Source organism: Gymnoscopelus microlampas, assembly GCF_963454915.1.
Source record: "Gymnoscopelus microlampas genome assembly, chromosome: 17".
Taxonomy (NCBI): Eukaryota; Metazoa; Chordata; class Actinopteri; order Myctophiformes; family Myctophidae; genus Gymnoscopelus; species Gymnoscopelus microlampas.
The window spans coordinates 38,252,308-38,272,669 of NC_139954.1; the positions used below are offsets into that span (position 1 = coordinate 38,252,308).

General features: G+C 43.5%; 2 protein-coding genes across 3 annotated transcripts in view; one reads left to right on the forward strand and one right to left on the reverse strand.

Moving 5' to 3' along the window:
* The window catches only part of heg1 (heart development protein with EGF-like domains 1), a 31,898-nt gene that overhangs the window by 5,603 nt on the left and 5,933 nt on the right, over nt 1-20,362 (forward strand). For both annotated transcript variants that reach the window (XM_084085442.1, XM_084085443.1), the window contains 15 exons: nt 5,198-5,521; nt 6,225-6,580; nt 7,204-7,564; nt 8,712-9,009; nt 9,621-9,885; nt 10,753-11,041; nt 11,324-11,437; nt 11,725-11,847; nt 12,653-12,756; nt 12,876-12,931; nt 14,379-14,539; nt 14,953-15,087; nt 15,905-15,950; nt 16,058-16,095; nt 19,499-19,586. In XM_084085442.1, the coding sequence (XP_083941568.1) occupies nt 5,198-5,521; nt 6,225-6,580; nt 7,204-7,564; nt 8,712-9,009; nt 9,621-9,885; nt 10,753-11,041; nt 11,324-11,437; nt 11,725-11,847; nt 12,653-12,756; nt 12,876-12,931; nt 14,379-14,539; nt 14,953-15,087; nt 15,905-15,950; nt 16,058-16,095; nt 19,499-19,586 (2,758 nt within the window). The remainder of the gene's footprint in view (nt 1-5,197; nt 5,522-6,224; nt 6,581-7,203; nt 7,565-8,711; nt 9,010-9,620; nt 9,886-10,752; nt 11,042-11,323; nt 11,438-11,724; nt 11,848-12,652; nt 12,757-12,875; nt 12,932-14,378; nt 14,540-14,952; nt 15,088-15,904; nt 15,951-16,057; nt 16,096-19,498; nt 19,587-20,362) is intronic.
* Nucleotides 16,374-17,327, reverse strand: LOC311065157 (leukocyte elastase inhibitor A-like). The gene is made up of 2 exons (XM_084085374.1): nt 16,805-17,327; nt 16,374-16,758 (listed from the first exon to the last, which is right to left on the reverse strand). The coding sequence occupies exons 1-2, from the start codon at nt 17,320-17,322 to the stop codon at nt 16,419-16,421; spliced, it is 858 nt and encodes a 285-aa protein (XP_083941500.1). The 5' UTR covers nt 17,323-17,327; the 3' UTR covers nt 16,374-16,418.

Here is a 20,362-nt window from a genome sequence, read left to right on the forward strand (position 1 = left end):
TTAAATGTTATTATGGTGCTGAATCACAACCAGTTGTCTCGAGACACTTTCCATATAGAGCAGAGACCTTCCACACCATGAGCAAGCTTGTTTTGCCAAGGGAAAAACAGGTGTGAGAGCGTAGAAATGTGAATTAAATAAACCCTTATGGGTCCATTTTATTCAATTTTTTATGGGGGTCCTTGAAATTGAACGCATCTGTGTCACTTTAGATTTCTTTGGCTATTCAAAAATAGCATATATACAAGTTCATAGCGTGGCTATCCCTGGAACTAAATATTTTGAGATGGGGGTCCGTGGACAAATACATATCATTTTGGGTGGTCCTTGACATGTAATTTCTTTGTGAACCACTGATATTATAGCAACATAACTTAAAAAAAATGTTAGGAGACATTTGTAGAATCCCCAGAAGCAAAGATTGGAGTTAAAAATGTTTGCTTTAAAAAGCATTTATATTCAAAGATTTGCACACATTTTCAAGATTTTTCAAAACAAAAATAGCAGATCTACAAGCCGCGCTATGAGCTTGTATATCTGCTATTTTTGAATAGCCCAAAGTATAAAATAATGGTTATAGGTAAAAAATAAAATCTAAAATGACACAGTATGCTTTCTCGGATTGAATGGGTTAATAGCAGTCCATGGAAATCCTTCATCTGTTGCTGACATGTTTTGTGTTCTGTATATCACAACTCAGCATCTCAACAGAACAGAAGAAGTGTATTGAGTCTTCTCAGGCCTGGGCGAATAATCGAGAAGCAAGTTTTATTTTCTTATTTTTTTCTATTTTTGTGAAAATAGTAGATGTTGTAGATCTGCTTTTTTCACTATAAAAAAATCGTTCATTAATTTGAAATAATGGTGACAGTTGATAGTCATATTGCCATACGGCCCTACATGCAGTGATGTAAAGTCCATTTACTCAAGTACTGTGCAATTTTGAGGTACTTTTACTTCTACTCCACGACATCTCAGAGGTAAATATTGTACCTTTACTCCACTACAATTTGAAAAGTTTAGTTACTAGTTACTTTGTACAGTAGATTTTAATTATTATTAAAAAACATACATTTACCACTTCAGCCCAATTTACATTTCGGCCATTTGAAAATAGCAGATCTACAAGCTCACAATGCGTCGCGATTTTCAAAAGATTTTTATACATTTCATACGTTTGAAAACTTGTGAAACAGGACATTCTGAATTATGAGTACCTTCTACTTTTGGTACTTTTTACTTTTTTAAGTACATTTTGATGCCAATACTTTTGTACTTTTACTCAAGTACATTTTGAATTCCGGACTTTTACTTGTAACAGAGTATTTCTACAATGCAGTATTGATACTTTTACTTAAGTAAAAAATGTGAGTACCTTTTCCACCACGGCCTACATGTGGATAACAGAGCCATAGTCATTCTATTCATGACATTTCTTCATGTTCTTCTGGTTGATACTTGGAACCTGTTGCACGTGCTTGACCTCAGCGTGCCAGAAACAACACACCGTCCCCTGCGGACGCACCGCACGACCTTTGATGCTGATGGGAGAAGGAGACAGTGTGTGTGAACAGTTGAGAGCTAATAGATAAACAACAGGCGTGTATGTGTGTGTGGGCCGTCGGGAGGGTCAGTCGCTGCGTTGCCAACAGCACGTTCCAGTCTGTCTTTGGTTACTAACGCCCGCGGACTGGATCCAGAGAGAGAGAGAGAGGGAGGGAGAGAGAGAGAGAGGGGGAGAGGGAGACAAACAGACTGAGAGAGAGAGAGAGAGAGGGAGAAACAGAGAGAGTGAGAGGGAGACAGACAGAGAGGAAGACAGAAAGATAGAGAGAGGGAGAGGGAGGGAGACAGACAGACAGACAGACTGAGAGAGAGAGAGAGAGAGAGAGAGAGAGAGAGAGAGAGAGAGAGAGAGAGAGAGAGAGAGAGAGAGAGGGGGAGGAAGACAGACAGAGAGAGAGAAAGACAGAAAGAGAGAGGGAGAGACAGAGAGAGTGAGAGGGAGAATTGCAGAGGAAGAGAGAGGGAAAGAAATAGACAAACAGAGGAAGTGAGAAATAGATAGAGAGAGAGTGAGAAAAACACCGGCTAATGGTCTAACAAGACACCTCCATACACTCCTGGTGGACGCAGGCTGCGCTGCAGTTGAACTCTCCCTTCCACTGGGGTTTTGGGACGGCTGCTTGCCGGCTGCATGCTGTGCGCTACGCTCTGGATGGAGTCCAGCTCCGAGGCCCGTTCTCTTCCGCTCAACCATGGGCAGCAGGGTGCTGTCTGTCTGCCCCAGGGCCTGTCTGTCTGCCCAGGGGGCTGTCTGTCTGCCCAGGGTGCTGTCTGTCTGCCCAGGGCCTGTCTGTCTGCCCAGGCCCTGCCAGCTCCAATGCTGTCAATTTCAGCAGAGCATGGGGCTCTCTATAGGTAGAGCAGTGGTTCTCTAACTCTTACATTTCAAGGACCCCCATAAGGACATTGGTTCCACGCTTTCGAGATTTCCAGGTGGGCCCTGATCGAGAAAGGGTTGGAAACCGCTGAACCAGTCAAATCTAGCCTCGTTCCCAGCCTTACTCGTCATCTGCAAAGTGAAAAGCCTGGTCACGACCTAATGCAAGTGAGTGTCTATAGGGGCGGGACTTCCGTCGTACGTATTTCCCCCGGAAACTATCTTTTTCGACCAATCATAACACTTGTCTCGTTCACGGAGAATGTAAACAGATTTGTAAAGCGTCAACGTCATTTCCTCGGGCGGTACTTCCGCCAAATTCCGTTTAGACACTCATCCTAGTCTAGGTGTTGCCCAGCGTGAGTCAAATGTATGTTGGAACACCAGACGTTGCTTCTAAAGCCGTGCATGATTCCTACCGACAAATGGTCCATGAGAGGGTCTGCTACGCATCAAATCATCATCATCTCTTACTCATCCCATTGTGGGAGATTACATCATCAATACAGATCTGACTTGTAATGTTTAGGCCAAAGGGACCACATTCAAATACATGTGTTTCATTGTGTGTGTGTGTGTGTGTGTGTGTGTGTGTGTGTGTGTGTGTGTGTGTGTGTGTGTGTGTGTGTGTGTGTGTGTGTGTGTGTGTGTGTGTGTGTGTGTGTGTGTGTGTGTGTGTGTGTGTGTGTGTGTGTGTGCGTGCGTGCGTGAGGCTTAAGCAAAGTACCTCACCCGAAATCAATTGGGGCTCCAAGGATAGGGTGTGGTGTTTGTGTGTGTGTGTGTGTGTGTGTGTGTGTGTGTGTGTGTGTGTGTGTGTGTGTGTGTGTGTGTGTGTGTGTGTCTGTGTGTGTGTGTGTGTGTGTGTGTGTGTGTGTGTGTGTGTGTGTGTGTGTGTGTGTGTGTGTCCATATTGCCTATTTTCTGTACAGTATGTCTTTCTCTAGTGGTTCTCAAAGTAAGGGTCCAGGCACCTTTAGGGTTCCTTGGGGGGGTTCCAAATGGACCCTTACAAGTCTGTATCGGACACAACGGCAAACGTGGGACGTTTCAGTGGGTACCTGCGACAGCACATGTTGACTAGGGGGGGACATGAGTTACGATTCTGTCCCTATCGGGACATAACGCGAACAGTGCTGAGTCGGCTGAACCGGACTTTCGCAAAGTTCAACACGGCGACCCGCCCGGTGCCTCTCGTGGCTCAAGTCCGCTTTAGACGGCGCACCTCCGACCCTCCGTAGTTTTAACAGTTTTTTTGCGCTAACTGCCTTTTCCAGGGTGAAGGAGGCAGTTACAGTTAGTTACCTGCCGAAACGTTGCTCTCTTATTTACTCTGCGTCCAAAAATAAACTTAAGTATTGGCATTTGGCTACCAGTGTGTGGCGCCACCTTCTTGTCTCTTGACCACTATTTTTAGATTATTCTGCCGTGGACCGGCACCACTACAAGGACTTTGGTGCGCGTAGCATTCTCGTGCACAGTGTTTTTTGGGCATCAACATTAATCCATTAAGACCGGGATCGCATCTGAGTCATTTTTTAGATTTCAAAAATAGCAGATATACTACAAGCCCATAGTGAGGCACCGAGTGCCGCACTATGAGCTTGTGTATCTGCAAGAGGGATTTTAAAAAGCATATCGTCTCTGTCAGGTGGAAACCAAACCTCATGTATGTGCAAAACTGTTACTTTTCAGGATTCAAATTCAAAAATAGCAAAAGTAACGGACAGATCTAACAAGCTCAAAGTTTCCGAGCTTGTAGATCTGCTACTTTTGATGCTTTTGTGTGACGCTGTTGTATGATCGAGTAGGGCGTTCATTTACGAAAGAAAAACACAAAAAGTTAAAATATGGAGGTAAGAGGTTTCTGCCCAACAGCAACGTTATACAGTTGAATACTCAAGTATTTTCTTTAAAGCACACACTCCAGTACCTTAACCCTGAGTACAACTTTGACTGAGCAACTTTCACTTGTTGTGGTGGAGTACAGTACTATTGAACCAGGAGTATCTATCTATCTATCTATACTTTGACTCTGGGGTTGAGCGCCACATCCTCACTGCTGCTCTCGCTCAGCTTTAGGAAGGAAATGGCTGATTCCCAGCGGACATGGCCACCGCCATATTTAGGGCCTCAGGCCTTTTGTTGAGGGTAGACGAGCCCGGCTGCCAATTGTTCTCCACCCAAAATCATTACATCCGCAGCGAGCTACTTCTGACAGCATCTTTCCCCCCCTCCATCTACTCTACTGCTGCAGTCCATCACAGCCCCAACGGCGGCTCTTGGCCGCCCCCTGGTGACATGTTTTGGACAATGCAGAAATGGAGGTAAACTACTGGGACCAGGGGCTGTGCGATATATGGCCAGTGGTGGAAAAAGTACTCAGATATTTTTACTTAAGTAAAAGTAGCAATACCATGATATAAAAATAAATATTCCGTTACAAGTAAAAGGCCTGTGTTCAAAATGTTACTTGAGTAAAAGTACAGAAGTATTGGCATCAAAATGTACTTAAAGTACCACACGTGCTATGAGATCTGCTATTTTTGAAAAATGGTGAAAATGTGTGGAAACCTTTGAATATATATATATTAAAGCGAACATTTGTATCTCAAATCTTTGCTGCTGGGGGGTCCCTGGAACAAAATATTTTGAGACAGGGGTCCGCGGGCCAAATACATATCATTTTGGGGGTCCTTGGCATGAAAAAGTTTGAGAACCACTGAACTAAACAGTTAAGTGTTTTCTCCACAGTCACTGAAGGGAGGAGGCAGACCGTAGCAGAGACAGGCTGGTCATCATCAGAGCATCAGACCGCGGGCCCGGTGTCATCCACGCAACCTCTGATCTCCACCGTGGTTGTGGTGGTGGCCACCACTGAGGCCAGCATTAGCACCTACTGGGAAGACCTGGAAGCCCTGGCCCCGGACCTGCTGCTGCCGCCACCACACCACATCGTCTCCCAGGAGCCCAGACCCTGGACCTCTGTGACCGAGGAGGCCAGGCTACCCAGAGACAGCCCCGAGACGGGCCTCCGGATGGAGGGGGACGACGTCACAGAACACACGGACGCTGGGGGTAAGGGCCTGACACAATTATTACGTAAATCGTCTGATCTAGGGGTCTTCAACAGGGGGTCCGGGACCCCTGGGGGGTCCTCAGAGTTACTACCAGGGGGCCGCCAAATCTTTGTGTGATTGGATAAAAAAAAAAAAACATTAACCACTTGAATGATATTATCCCTATTCTGAAGAGAACTTGAGGCAAAAATAGCCAGAGGTTTGGTGTTGGTCTATGAAATCTATGAAAATACACATTTTATACAGTATGTATAGTGGGGATCCTTGCTTCATCTCTCTTTCAGCTATGGGGTCCTTGGGCTGAAAATCGTTGAAGACTCCTGCTCTAGTTGCAAATTATTTGAGATAATCGCAATTATTAAAATCGTCATCATCGTTTCCATGTTGAAAAATGTTCATGCATGTTCAAATATAAAAAAGCAGAAATAGCAGATCTACAAGCTTGCGACGCGTTGTAAGCTTAAAGACCAACAATTTCTGCTATTTGAAAACAAATATTTTGTCAAATTATTAAATATGTCAGTAATTTCTTTGTATATTTAAGTTATTTGTCATATCTGCCCTGTGCATTTTTTGTTTACGAAGCCTGAAAGGCCACCTTTTTTGTTCATATGTTTCAATGTTCAATGCCAAAAACACAATTAAATTGTTTTTATTTGTATGACAATTCATCGTCAACTCAAACGTTCTCATCGTGACAGTCCTAGCTGGGGGGACATCGCTGGGGACATCAGAATCTGTCCACACGGACGACGTCAGCAGCAGCAGCAGTGCCTTCATCTCTACCACCATCAGCCGGGCTGGAGAGAGGACCCTGCTATCTGTCACCTCTTCCTCCTCCTCTACCTCCACCGTCTCCTCTTCCTCTTCCTCCTCCAGCAGTAGTCACGACGACGACAACAACAACAACAACAACAACAACAGCACCTCATCCATGTTCACCGAGGTAAACTCCAACTCCCAGCAGCCCCCCTCCACCTGGGGTCTCCCAGGCACGGACGCAGGGTCTGAGGACTACAACCACAGCCTGCCCTCCTCCACCAGGACCCACAACACGGTAGGCCTGTCACGATTATTACATTATCGTCTGATCGCAATTATTTGTGACAATCACCATAATCGTTTCCATGTTGAAAAATGTAATACAAAAGTAAAGATATGTAATGTAAAATCTTTTGAAAATAGCAGATCTACAAGCTCACAACGCGGCGCATCGCGGCGCGTTGTGAGCTTGTAGATCGGCTATTTTCAAATGGCCAAAGTTGAAATAGGGTGGAAGCGGTTAATGTATGCTTTGTAATAATAATTGAAATCTACAAAGTAACTAGTAACTAAAGTTCTCAAATAATTGTAGTGGAGTAAAAGTACAATATTTGTCTCTGAGATGTAGTGGAGTAGAAGTAAAACTATTGAAAATTGGAAATACTCCAGTAAAGTAAAAGTACCTCAAAATTGTACTTAAGTGCAGTACTTGAGTAAATGTACTTTCAATGTATATTGCAGTTATTTGTCATGTCTGCCCTGCTCAATATTTGATTACTAAGTTTAAAAGCACAAACAGAAAAAAAATAAAATCCTATCTTCCGATTCAATGCCAAAAACACAATTCAGTCGTTAATCACATTTGTTAGCGTGACAATTAATGGCATTAATGGCGTTAAATGTGTAATGGTGACACAGCCCTACGACATGGATGTTACACGTTCAGAGCACCGGACGCTCCTCCAATCCTCCACGGGAACGCTGCCAGAGACGGGGAATCCGGAGGTGTCCGAAGGGAGCCCGTCTTTCCTGACGGGGCGCCCCAACAACGCCACCCAGCAGCACGGGCTCACCTCCGTTGTGTCCGAGGAGGAGGAGGAGGAGGAGGGCACGCCCGACGTCTCCACGCCGTCTCTCAGGGTGACGGAGGAGGACACGACGGGACAGGAGGCTGACACGGACCCGACAGAGGCGCCGCCGATCGTTTCGTCGGAGAGCGGTGTGACTACCAACACCTCTGCTCAGGACCCGAGTTCAGAGGTCAACACTGTGACACAAGGTTGCTATAGTTTTGCATTCTTTATTGTCTCCGCCAGAGGTGGAGAGTATGTTTTCGTGTGTCCCCCCCCCTAGCCAAGCTAACATTGGTCAAGCTTCACGTGACACGTGACACGTGACAATATGTTGTCACCAATGCTTTTGATTGGCTAGCGAGACGCATGACGAAATAAAATCCTATAAATTGGTGTCACTTCCAAAAAACATTTATGTTTTTGGAAGTGAGGTAACATTGGTCAAGCTAACGGGATCAAGCTAACATTGGTCAAGTGACACGTGACAATATGTAATATAAATAGGTAAGACAGGATTTATCAGGAACAGTACTGGCGGAGACCTGTGCTCCGAGGAGCACATTTTCTAGTTTATTTATTTATTTTTTACTTTTTGTTTCCAATTTCAATTTTTAGTTTGTAAAGCAGGAATGGCAAAATATTTGTATTTTTTTGGAAAAGGTTTAGTTTTCGTTTAGTTTTTATCCATTTCAGTGTTAGTTTAATTTCTTTGTGGATTGTCAGGGCCATGATTCAGGACACAACGTTTTGTGAGCTTAACTTTCTCAGTGCCACACAACGAGATATCCTGAGTTTTTTCTGAATGCCCTCAGTGCCAAGAACAAAAAATCCTGAGTTTAAAAAAATATTATTATTATTTTTTTTTTTTTGGAAAAAAATGTTCAGAACCCAACATATCATTATCTGAAGATTTGCAGCTCCATCCACTCCTTGTTTAACTTATAACTGAAAAGGGCTGTATCTCGCTTCCTAAGCACTTTTTTTTTACTTAAAAAAATGCTGGCGCAGTATGAACATATTTTTTTATTTCATTGGCACTGAGAGAGTTAATTGTAGATCTACTATTTCTGAAAAATTATGAAAATTTGAGCAAATCTTTGAATATATATAAAATATATAAAATATATTTTTAAAGGGAACATTATTTTGTATTTGTATGAGCTTGTAGATCTGCTATTTTTGAATAGCCAAAGAAAATCGAAAAATGACACAGATGCGTTCCCGGTCTTACTGGGTTAAGCGGGAAAACAGGTTCAAATCCGGGGTACAAGAGGACAACTGACATAGTGCTGCTTTAAGTTTAGTAAACCCTAATAATAACCCTTGTATGCTGGGTGAATGTCCCATTCACAGAGTTCTCTGCCGGAACGCAGAGCTCCAGCAGCAGCAGCAGCACCCTGGGGGGCCTGGAGGAGGAGGAGGAGGAGCAGGGGGGAACAGAGAGGGTGCCACCGCCCCACACAGCGGAGGAGGAGGAGGACGACGAGAGGAACACCGTCCTGGCTCTGACCACGGCCACGCCTACGCCGGAGCCCAGCGTGGTGACGGTCCTGGAGGACACGCTGGCCCCCCAGGTCCTCCCAGAGACGGACAGACCAGCGCTGGCCACTGAGCTGCTCCTCACCACCACGCCCGTTGTTATCACACACAGGTACTGTGGTGTGTGGTGGGGGGCAGTCTGTTTAAAGCAGTAATTCTCAAATATTTTCGTGCCTAGGACCCCCAAATGTATATATATTTGGCCGCGGACCCCCCATCTGAAAATGTTCTGAAAAAAATCTAAATTATTTCTAACACTTTCACGATTTTTTCACAAAAATGTTCAAAAATAGCACATTGTGAGTGTGACACGCTGCGGGCTTGTACCGTACATCTGCTATTTTTGAATCGCCACCGTGTTAAATATGGATAAAGGGGTTAAAATGATTGTGATAAGTTTGGGATCCCTGGAACCCCCTTTAGAACCCGACTTTTAACGTTTTTGTTTTGTAAATTAACTACTTGATCATTCACGCCGCTTTTCAAGCTTGTATATCTGCGACTTTTGAATTCGAATCCTGAAAAGTAACAGTTTTGGACAGTTTTGGTTTCCAACACGACAGAGACGGAAACAAAAGTTTAGTTATAGTTATACATTCCTCTACAGACATGTAAGATCTGCTAATTATTAACCGTTCGCCTATAACGACAAAAAAGGATCGATATTTTTTTTCATTATCGATTAAATCAATTCATTCAATTAACGGTTGAACCCCTACACAGACCACAAGTCACAGAGGAGGAGGAGACGACATCCAGAGCCACCGCAGCACCCTTCATCACCTCCACCCACCCTCCTCCTCCAGCCAGCACCCTGCCTCCCCAGCTCAGCAGCAGTGGCAGCACCCCCCCCACCCAGGGCCCCCCCACCCAGCGCAGCACCCATCACCCCACCACCGCCTCCACCACCACCGCCACCGCCACCAGCTCCACCACAACCTCCACCCTGGCCCCGCGCACCACTCTGCCCACCTCCCCCCACACCCAGGTGATTAGCATTTTGACATTTTCATTGTTTTTTATTGACTTTATGTTTTCCATTTCAGTTTGGTTTTGATTAGTTTCTAATGCCTAGAATGTATAAATCCGATTTATACATTATACACGATTTATTAAATCGTGTACAAGAAGCCACAAGAACCAGAGGTTTGAGTGCCTGCATTTTCTGTGTTTTTTTTACAACAGGGCTTACGATTTAATTTCATATGATTTCGACATGTTCACAAAGACAAAAACTAATGTTCTCTATGATTTTAGCTAGTTTACAGTTTCAGTTAGTTGTCGTTCTTCTTGTCAATCCTCCTTTTTATTTGTATTGCAGCTAACTAAAACGTTTTGTCAATTCTAGTTTTCGTTATTTCGTTAGTTAAAGGTAGGGTAAGTGATTTTCTTTGGTTAAAATAAGTGTTAAATAGCTCTTTATTCTGATACTACTCGTTGCTAGTATAGAATGTTTGTTCAGTCTACATTTCTCTCCACCTCTTTATTAAACAGAACATTTATTTTCAGGTTAGGATTGTATCCAATCAGGATAGAGAACTCAGACAGGATACAGATTAAACAAGTGAAATTGGAAGTGATGACACTAAGAAATGAGCTGAACAAATTGGAACTGGAACACTATAGAAAATTAAGCTGATAAACGGGTACTCTCTCCTGATCTGCTGAAATTTTGTCACCTACCTGAAAATGTATTTTCTGTTTATTAAAGAGCTGGAGAGACGGGGAGACTCTATAGCAATGAGTACTATCAGAATATTGTGCTTTGACCTTCTAACAAAAAACGTTTTGTTTTAGCCAAAAAATATCACTTTAACTATTATAACACCCCGTCCCGTCCCCTGTCCACACCCAGAGGCCCTCCACGCGGCCGGCCAGCCCCACCAACGTCACCACCCTCCGGCTGGAGACCAGCACCGCCAGCCCCCTGAATACCACCACCACCCGCGGAGGGCACGCCACCACCACCAGCGCGTACGCCCACAGCAGCAGCAGCAGCACCCCCGCCGCCGCCAGGGCCACGCCCACGCCTCACACCACAGGGAGACAGACGGACAGGCTGACCACGGAGCCGGTGCCCACTGCGGCGGAGCTGGTGCCCACCACGGCGCCCATGGAGGTCCGGCCCACCAAAGCGCCGCCAGGTCAGCAGCTAGTCATTTTTGGATTTCTTTGGCTATTCAAAAATAGCAGATATACGAGCTCGCAGCGCAGCACCGAGTGCCGCGCTAAGAGCTTGTAGATCTGCTATTTTTGAAAAATCGTGATCTACAAGCTCTTGTAGATCTGCTATTTTTGAATAGCCAAAGTATAAAATAATGGTTAAAGTGGTTACACAGATGCGTTCCCGGTTTGAATGGGTTAATGATAAAATGATGTATTTTCTTTATTATAAAATCTATGTTTCTGTGTTGTCTAACCTGTAGCCAGTCCCTGTGCGGTCAACCCCTGCATGAATGGAGGCATGTGTGTCAGCCGTGAAGGAGGGAAGTTCACCTGCCACTGTCAGCAGGCCTGGAAAGGTCCCACCTGCAGCGAGGGTGAGGCCTCTCTGTTCCAGTGCTTCTCAAAGTGGGGCTAAACGATTGATACTTACTGTAGGAACATAATGGACCCTTATTTATTAAAGGACGACTTCAGCCATTTTCAACCTACCTTCATATAATTGGTCCTCACTAATGCTCATGATAAAATGGTACCATTTTGTGTGTGTGTGTGTGTGTGTGTGTGTGTGTGTGTGTGTGTGTGTGTGTGTGTGTGTGTGTGTGTGTGTGTGTGTGTGTGTGTGTGTGTGTGTGTGTGTCTGTGTGTGTCTGTGTGTGTCCAGATGCGAACGAGTGTGAACACAACCCGTGTCCCCCAGGCTCCATGTGTGTGAACACGCGGGGCTCTTTCAGCTGTGAGTGTCCCCTGGGCTTTGACCTGGAGGATGGACGCACCTGTACCAAAGGTAAAGAGTCACAAATTAAGACCTGAGGCGATTCTTTAAAAAAATCTAAATCCTAACAGTTTTTTGAAAAGATTTTTCAAGATTTTTCTAAAATAGCAGATCTACAAGCTCATAGCGTGGCACTCGGTGCCGCGCTATGAGCTTGTATATCTGCTATTTTTGAATAGCCAAAGGAATCTAAAGTGACACAGATGCGTTCCAGGTCTTCATGGGTTAACACATTGAACGCCAGAGGTTAATCTCATAATGTACCTACCAGTGCCAAGCTCTTTTTGTTGTTTTTTTGTTTTTTTCATGTCGTCATAGCCCCCGCTAAATCCGTTTAAAATCCGCGTTCATTTGGTTCGACACAAACACGGGATCCGTGAAAAACAAACAGCGAAAACTGCGAGTCGATCCGTGCCGCCATTTTGAAGTTACAGGCGAGAACGTTAGACAGGACGATGCGGTGAGGAAAACCAGAAGGGAGATAAATCGATTCTAAGCTGACGCCCAGACAGGAAACGGATGCGAGCGAAAAAACCGGAACCAGTTTTATTCCGTTTCCGGTCGGCCCCGGAACCGGAAATGGGTCGAAAAAAATTCCGGAATGTGCACTTTTTCGATTTAACATGGGAAATGCGAGTCGCGTAGATCTACGCGACTGGCACACTGCGGCTTTAAATCGTTTGGCGTAGATCTACGCGACTGGCACGCGATGTGTTAAAGGTGGCAGCTGTCAGAAAAAAAGGGTCCCTTCATATTCCCAAAAATAGGCCGGTGCCGTGATAGTTATTATTAATATGAATACTTTTTCCACATACAGCAAAGACCTTTTTGGGCACATTCAGTGTGAACAGAAAGCCTCATGATCCTGATGTGTTCAAGAGCGTCACCGTTCACGAGATCCAGAGAGAGATCGTTCAGTTGGTGAGACGCACCGTACATCATTGTCTCTGCTTTATATAGAAATAGAACATGTAGCAAACATATTCCTAATATATATACTCTGTAGTCTATGCTCTAACTGCCTTATTTCTTTGTCCTAGCTCAATGCATCGTTGTCGATTCTGCATGGCTACCGCCGTTCGACGCTGAGGAGGAAGTAAGTTGATCCAGTTTTAGGATAAACAGTCTCATGTACGAGTAGCTTGCCTGGGCCCAAAACCTTCTATTCTAATTCTGTTGAATTAATAAAAAATCAAAAAAACACTGTTGAAGACCCACCCACAATGTCCTTTTAATGATTGGGTGTTTATTTTATTCATTTGTTTTCTGTTTCATCTTGATATGTCTTTATGTTTGTAACCACTTAAACCCATTATTCTCAGTGAAACAGACCTGAATTACAACAGTGTACTTGGACACATTTTTTTCCCTTTCCCATCTACACCAAATCTCTGTATTTTTGGCGAATTCTTCCCCAGAATGGGGATGCTGGGGTTCAAGTGGTTAAACCTTTAACCCATTAAGACCGGGAACGCTTCTTGTGTTATTTTTAGCGGCGCTGATATTAGCCCTCTATACCTGGCTTTTGCATCAACGTTCTGATTGGTCAGGCTCGCCAAGGTTCTGATTGGTCAGGTCCGTCAACGTTCTGATTGGTCAGGTCCGTCAACGTTCTGATTGGTCAGACCCGTCAACAAAGTGATTGGTCAAGCTTCACGTGACACATGGCTATAAACACATTATAAACACATATCGATGACTCATGCTTTTCCCCCTTCTTTTTTTGTATGTATTTTTAACGGCGATGGTCCTGCTCTATACCTGGCTTTTCCGTCAACGTTCTGATTGGTCAGGCCCGTCAACGTTCTGATTGGTCAGGCAAGGGAACTATTCATGACATCAATATCATATCATGAATACAAAATTAGATGGTTTATATAAACTGTAAAAGTCCGGAACATAAACACTCTGGGTACGGCTTATAAATTGTATAGATTATTTCATAACACATACATATCTTTCTGGTACCACATTTATACTCACGCACACACAAAGTTTATTTTTTAGGTACCCGCTCTATCAGCTATGACAGATCAGTTTTTGCCACTTACCTTGGAATGCATTTGGTGATTCGCTTCCAATGGCACTATTTAGTGCCACGGGAAGCCTTGAAATAAATTTACAGAGATTTAATATTGTTTCTCTAGTAGAAACACATATCTATGACAAAATATATCAAAGGCGCCGCTACCTTCACACAGGTGTGATTTTTTAGATTTCTTTGGGCTTTTAAAAAATAGCAGATCTACAAGCTCGGAGCTTGTAGATCTGCTATTTTTGAAAGATTGTGAACATGTGTGCAAATCTTGGGACCCCCACAAGATTTTAGTTAAAAATGTTTGCTTAAAAAAATAAAATAAAATAAGATTTGCACAAATTTTCCAAGATTAGAAAAAATAAATAGCAGATCTACAAGCTAGAGAAAATCAAAGAAATCTTAAAATGAATAATGGGTTAGAGCACTTTGTGACTGTCATTGTTTCTGAACGGTGCTCTATAAATCAAAAGTACTTATTTTACTCCCTTACTTTACTTTCTTCCAGAGGGGCAGATGGGTTGCGTATCCTGGCCATCAACATGTTCTCCGTCTCCTCGGACGTGACCAGCGCAGAGGTGTACAAAGGCATCGAGATGTACCGCAGCAACTGCAGCTCGTCCATGGCCCACTGCAGGGTGGTCCTACACCACCAGCTCACCTATCACGGTTAGACAAACCTCATTTCTGTTTATCAAAGAGCTGGAGAGGCAGGGTTACTGAACAAACACTCTATTGCAATGATTACCATGAGAATATAGTGCTTTAACATGTCAACACAAAACCTTTAGTTTTGACCAAAAAATACCACTTACCCTACCTTTAAAAATAGCAGATCTACAAGCTCATGGCGCGGCACCGAGTGCCGCACCATGAGCTTGTAGATCTGCTATTTTTGAAAAATCCCTGGCACAAAGTATTTTTGAGATGGGGGGTCCGCAGCCAAATACATATCATTTTGGAGGTCCTTGACATGAAAACATTTGAGAACCGCTGACTTACAGCACCCTATAAATTGCAGATTGTGTCCGTCCACTCTGGCCAACAACATCATAACTAATACTTATTATGTCTTTCAACAGTGGAGAGTCTGTGTGTTGAACAGAACGTACAGTGCGACACGCAGCGCTCCGCCTGCGCGGACAACAATGGCACCGCCAGCTGCCAGTGTCTGCCGGGATACTACAAACAGAACCCGGACGCCCTGTCCTGCATTGGTAAGCGTTGTGTGTGTTTGTGGCATATGTGTGTGCATATTATGTGAAATCACACCAACATTCTTAACTTGGTTTTGGGGGTCCCTGAAACAACATGGCATGAAAAAGGTTGAAAGCCACTGCCCTAGGGGAATTGCACTATGGGGAGACACCCCTTCCTATATAAGCCCATTCAACTTCAAACTCCCATTGAAAACACACATCCCTGCTTCTGGTGACTGATATCGTCCTGGAACGGAATGGAAGGACGATTCATTATTTCATGCATAGACTTCATGGATTTCATGCATGGACTTAGGACTCCTTGATTCGACGTGAAATTTCAGAAAGTATTAACATAATGAATATCTAAATATTGAATCAAGCAAATAAAAAAGTCACACAAAAGCCAGAGTAGAGGGGCGCCCGCTGGCCTTGCGGTCCAGGCGAAACTAGCAGATCTACGGGTCACATCATGACCCGTTGTGAGCTTGTAGATCTGCTATATTTCGTTCTTTGAATATGAACATTTTCATGTATAATGATATATCCAAAATAGGAACGGCAGGTTGAAAATGTTAACGCTGGCCCGGACCACTGTCCTAGTGGTCCTGGGCACATAGGCTCTAATGTAGCCTGACAGCGCATAGCAGGTTCGAGGTCCGTTACTGACGATCTTTGATGCTTGTCTCTCCCCATCTCTCTCTCTCCCTGTTTCCCCTCCATCTACACTGTACACTATAAATAAAGGCAGAAAAGCCCCCAAAAATACCTTTACAAAAAAATTAAATACATGCTAACGCTATGTTTTCTGTGCCACATACGCTTTTTGTTTCAGACTGTGGAGATGGCTATAAGCTGAGCGAGAACGGCACCTGTGTCCAGTAAGAATGGATTTCTTTTACTTTGGGGTGTCACGCGTCATGTTGAGGGGGAGGGTACAAAGTTGCATTCTCGTCCTAACTCCTGTCTCTCTGTCTCTGGGTTTCAGGTGCATGTTTGGCTTTGGAGGTTTCAACTGTGGAAATTGTAAGTAGGGCTACAACCATTGCTTATTTTCTTGGCGATTATTCAGCCGATTACATTTTTGATTAATCCGGTCTATCCAGGTCTCCCTTGAGAATGAGACCTCAAGTCTGAGGTTATCTTTATAAAAATAAAGGAAAACAATTATAACACACACATATATATATATATATATATATATATATATATATATATATATATATATATATATATATATATATATATATATATATATATATATGAAGAGCCAAGAGCAAACTCACTTACACCATAGGGGGAGTGACAATGCTGCAAGTGTTTGTTACAGAAATATTTTGAGTATCAACTCAAGGAGGGGAGCAGTATCGGCCTGCAAAGAGGATGCTCATGGTGGGGTTGTGTCGAATGAAGAAGAGGAAGGGGTGGTCAGCAACAAAGCTAGGGGGGATGATCGGGACCTCTTTACAGATATAGTCATTACACAAAGAAGTGGCGGCAGCTGCCTTAGTGCCCCTCTCGTTCACTTCCACAAAGGCCTTGTGCACCACCTGCGTAAGCACCAGGTTGTTGGCTGAAGACATGCCAGAGAAGTCACTCAGTTTGGAGTCAAAGGCGTCCACCATGCCCATCTTGATCAAGGTGTCGTTCATGTCATATGTCTCCTTCATCTTGAAACGAGGCAGGCCAATCAGAATATCATCAATCATAAATGGTTTCGTCCTTATGGAATGACTTGTCCCACTTGTCTTTAAAGTAGATGGCATTGACCAACACCAGTCTGGTATCTTCATCCAACACACCCGGGACAAGCAAGTCCTTGATTTTATCTTGAGTCTGTTTCTCCACCCAGCTGTTCATGTTCAGCCTGGCTCCTTCTGCGTTGTCAATGAAGTCCACAGGCTCCAGCTGTGCATCATAGTGTTTTCTGGTGGCACTTAAGAACTCCTCAACAAACTGGTATGACTGCTCTCCATACAGGCGGTTGGCCAGGCTGAGGGCGTAGGACTTCCCCGACATGTTCAGGTCACTCATAAGCTTAGAAAAGTCCATGTGGACGTCATCCTTAAAGTGCAAGACCTCTGACATCTGTGTGGCTGTGTTGCCACGGGCCCCCAGCAGCACCATGGCCAGAGCAGAGGAGATGCTGAGAGGAGAGTAGAACACATTGCCAGTGTTGTTATCTTCTGACAGCTGTTTGAACAGAGACAGGGAAAAAGTGTTGATGGCCACTGCCAAGGGGGTTGGTGGCATTGTGATCAGTGTCTTAAAGGACGACTTCACCACTTTTCAACATATCTTCATATAATAGGTCCTCACTAATGCTCATGATAAAATGATATCATTTTTTTCTAATCAGTCTGTGTCTCAGAAGAGGGCTGTAGACAGTTCAGAAACCCGTCTACCAGTGACATCATCGATGGGGAATCCAAGCTAATAGAAACTGCAGGCTTTGTATTCCTGGAAAGTTGCAATGCAATAATAGATCCCATTGTTCTCGCCTTAATAAAAATCTGAATACATTTTTTTTAATCTTTTTGGAAAAAAACATCCTGCCTAACGATGATGTCACTGGTAGACGGGTTTCTGGACTGTCCACAGCCTTCCTATGAGACACAGACCAAGTAGAAAAAAATTGTATCATTTTATCATGAGCATTAGTGAGGACCTATTATATGAAGATATGTTGAAAAGTGGTGAAGTCGTCCTTTAACAAATGTCCAAATGTTACAACTCACACAAAGTAAAACTATTGTGTTCCTTGACACTTGCATCATCACTGTGATGTCAGCCATGCCCAAATATGGAGTTCTGTGTCAGTCTTGCCCAAATAGTGGGTTATATGACCTCAGACTAGCCTCTAGGGTCACATGTGGTAGTATCCATAGTACCATGTGTGTAAAACAATGCAATTGCGGTTATTGATACATTTGACACAATCAAAGACATTGACCGACGGTCAGTTTCTCAACCCAAGGCTGCACAGATGAACGATATACTGATCCTAGACCTGTGGCTGTATGTATCACGTTGCAATCGCTGGTTGTGGCAAAGGAATGGAGAATTTCTGCATATTTTGAGCATATTTGAGTGGATGCTCTCACGATAAAATGTTATTTGTATTTATCAAAAGCCTCTGAAGTTTTCACATTCTAAGTACAAATCAAAGCTGTTCAATCTAATGCATTTTCAAGTAACAACTAATATACAGTAAGTTTAATGAACATTACCAATAATTAAACTTTTTCACATGAATGAAAACAATGTTCTTGAGGTATTGCGCTTGTTCAAAAGCGTGAGAAACCATTTGTTCTAGGTCCAATCTTCTCTGTTTATTTATTTGTTTTATCACTGTTTGTCCTGTATCCCGTGTGAGTTCTCTCATCTGATTGGATGAAATTGGTATCCCAACCGGACAATTGATTCTCTGTTAAAGGAGTTCACCCAAAAAATTACTTATTTTCTATCAATTACACACCCCATGAAGCCTTGATTTCATGGATTTATTTTTGTTTTTGTGGCATTCCTAAGACAATAATTTGATGACCGTGTGTATTTCCGGTAGGAGACACAAATAATCTACTTTGTGTCTCCTACCGGATACATTAGCCGGTAGGAGACGGGAATCAATTTATTAGCTTAGGAATGTGACAAAAACAAAAAAGAATCCATGGATTCAAGGCTTCATAGGGTGTGCAATTGATAGAAAATAAGTCATTTTTTGGGTGAACTCCTCCTTGAGTTGGAGAGGCGGGGAAACTCATGTTACTAAGCAAACACTCCATAGCAATGATTTATACACTTATTTTAAACATCACTTGCAGAACTTTAAGCCCTATTTTATACTTCGGTGTACGATGGTGTTGTGCGAAAATAGCCGATCATACCTTGTAGACGTGCCATTTTTGAAGTTTTTGAAAATGTGGACAGTTTTGTAGTCTTTCGACACTTTTCGGCTATAATAGGCTCTATGCACAGCCACCATATCGGAAAGAAATTGGGCCTCTTCCTTACTTCCTGTGTTTTGGTGTTACCAATGATACTAATGAAGGCTCTGTTCCATTCTGGTCAAACAGAGTCAGGGTGCTGATATTGTACATGTTGGCTCACCGAAAACACTCTGCTACACCAGTGGGTCTCAAAGTGTGGTCCAGGGACCCTCATGGTTCCTTGAGGGTGTTCCAAATGGTCCCTTACGGGTCCATTTGGTTCCATTTGTACACTCTCAGAGTTATGGGGGTCCTTGAAATCAAACAGTTTGAGAACCACTGTGCTACACTAAACGGAACAGAGCCATCATTAGTATCATTGGTAACACCTGTTAAGGAAGTAAGGAAGGGGCCCAATTTCTTTCCAATATGGCTGCTGTGCATAGAGCCTATTCCGGTTTGGAGTGGATCATAATGTGTTGATCTCCTTGGTGTTGCAGTCTACAAGCTGATTGCAGTGGTGGTGTCACCTGCAGAGGGCGCCCTGCTCATTGTTCTCATGATTGCCCTCATCATCACCTGCTGCAAGTAAGGAGGCTAAACGACTCTACACACATCTGGCATGCTGCCAGGGTAAAAGTCAATCATATCTGAATATGTAAATGCATGCACCACATGTGTGTCCATGTATTTACATATTAGATATTAACAGTTAAGGACATGAACACTACAGGGTCCTTCACTGTACCAAGCAAGCAAGTGGCAGACTTTAAAGGAATACCTCATGCAAGAAATGACTTTATTTCTATCGTTTACCTACCCAGTGCTGTCTTTGACTCACAAATCATTTTCGTTTGTAAAACATTCCCTAACGGTGAATGAAGAATCCAAAAAACTTGATACATGGAATTAATCAGAGACCCAAATTAAAATTCTGTCCATAAAGTCCAAAACACCGCTCATATAATGATTTAATTTCTCTTCTATCGAAGTCCGCTGAAAAAGGTTTCCAAAGTATCACCAAAGAGGGAGAAAATAAAACGCTTCAGGTTCAAACCGTGACACACACGAGCGAAGAATGCTCATGGGCATTCATTGTGTTCAAGCTCATTCACATGTACGCGAGCGCCCAGGCGCGTGCGTCTTTCGTGCATGAGCCGTTTTAGCCCGGAAGTGTTTTAAAAGTGTATTTTCTTCCTCTTTGGTGATATTTCGGTCGCACACTAGCAAACATGTTGGATCACATTACAAAAAGACAGGCTCATATTGATGACGTCGGTCTTGTAAATGTCCAAAAAGTTTTTATTATTTGATACTTTATTAACAGTTTGCAATTTGTACAGAGGTACAGTTTACAATGATTG

What these genes read in the sequence shown, in the direction of transcription:
- LOC311065157 (XM_084085374.1), bottom strand. Translation starts at nt 17,322, where the DNA reads ATGCCACCAACCCCCTTGGCAGTGGCCATCAACACTTTTTCCCTGTCT. An exon ending in TTTAAAGACAAGTGGGACAA is followed by an intron (nt 16,759 to 16,804) that starts GTCATTCCATAA and finishes TGATATTCTGAT; the next exon opens with TGGCCTGCCTCGTTTCAAGA.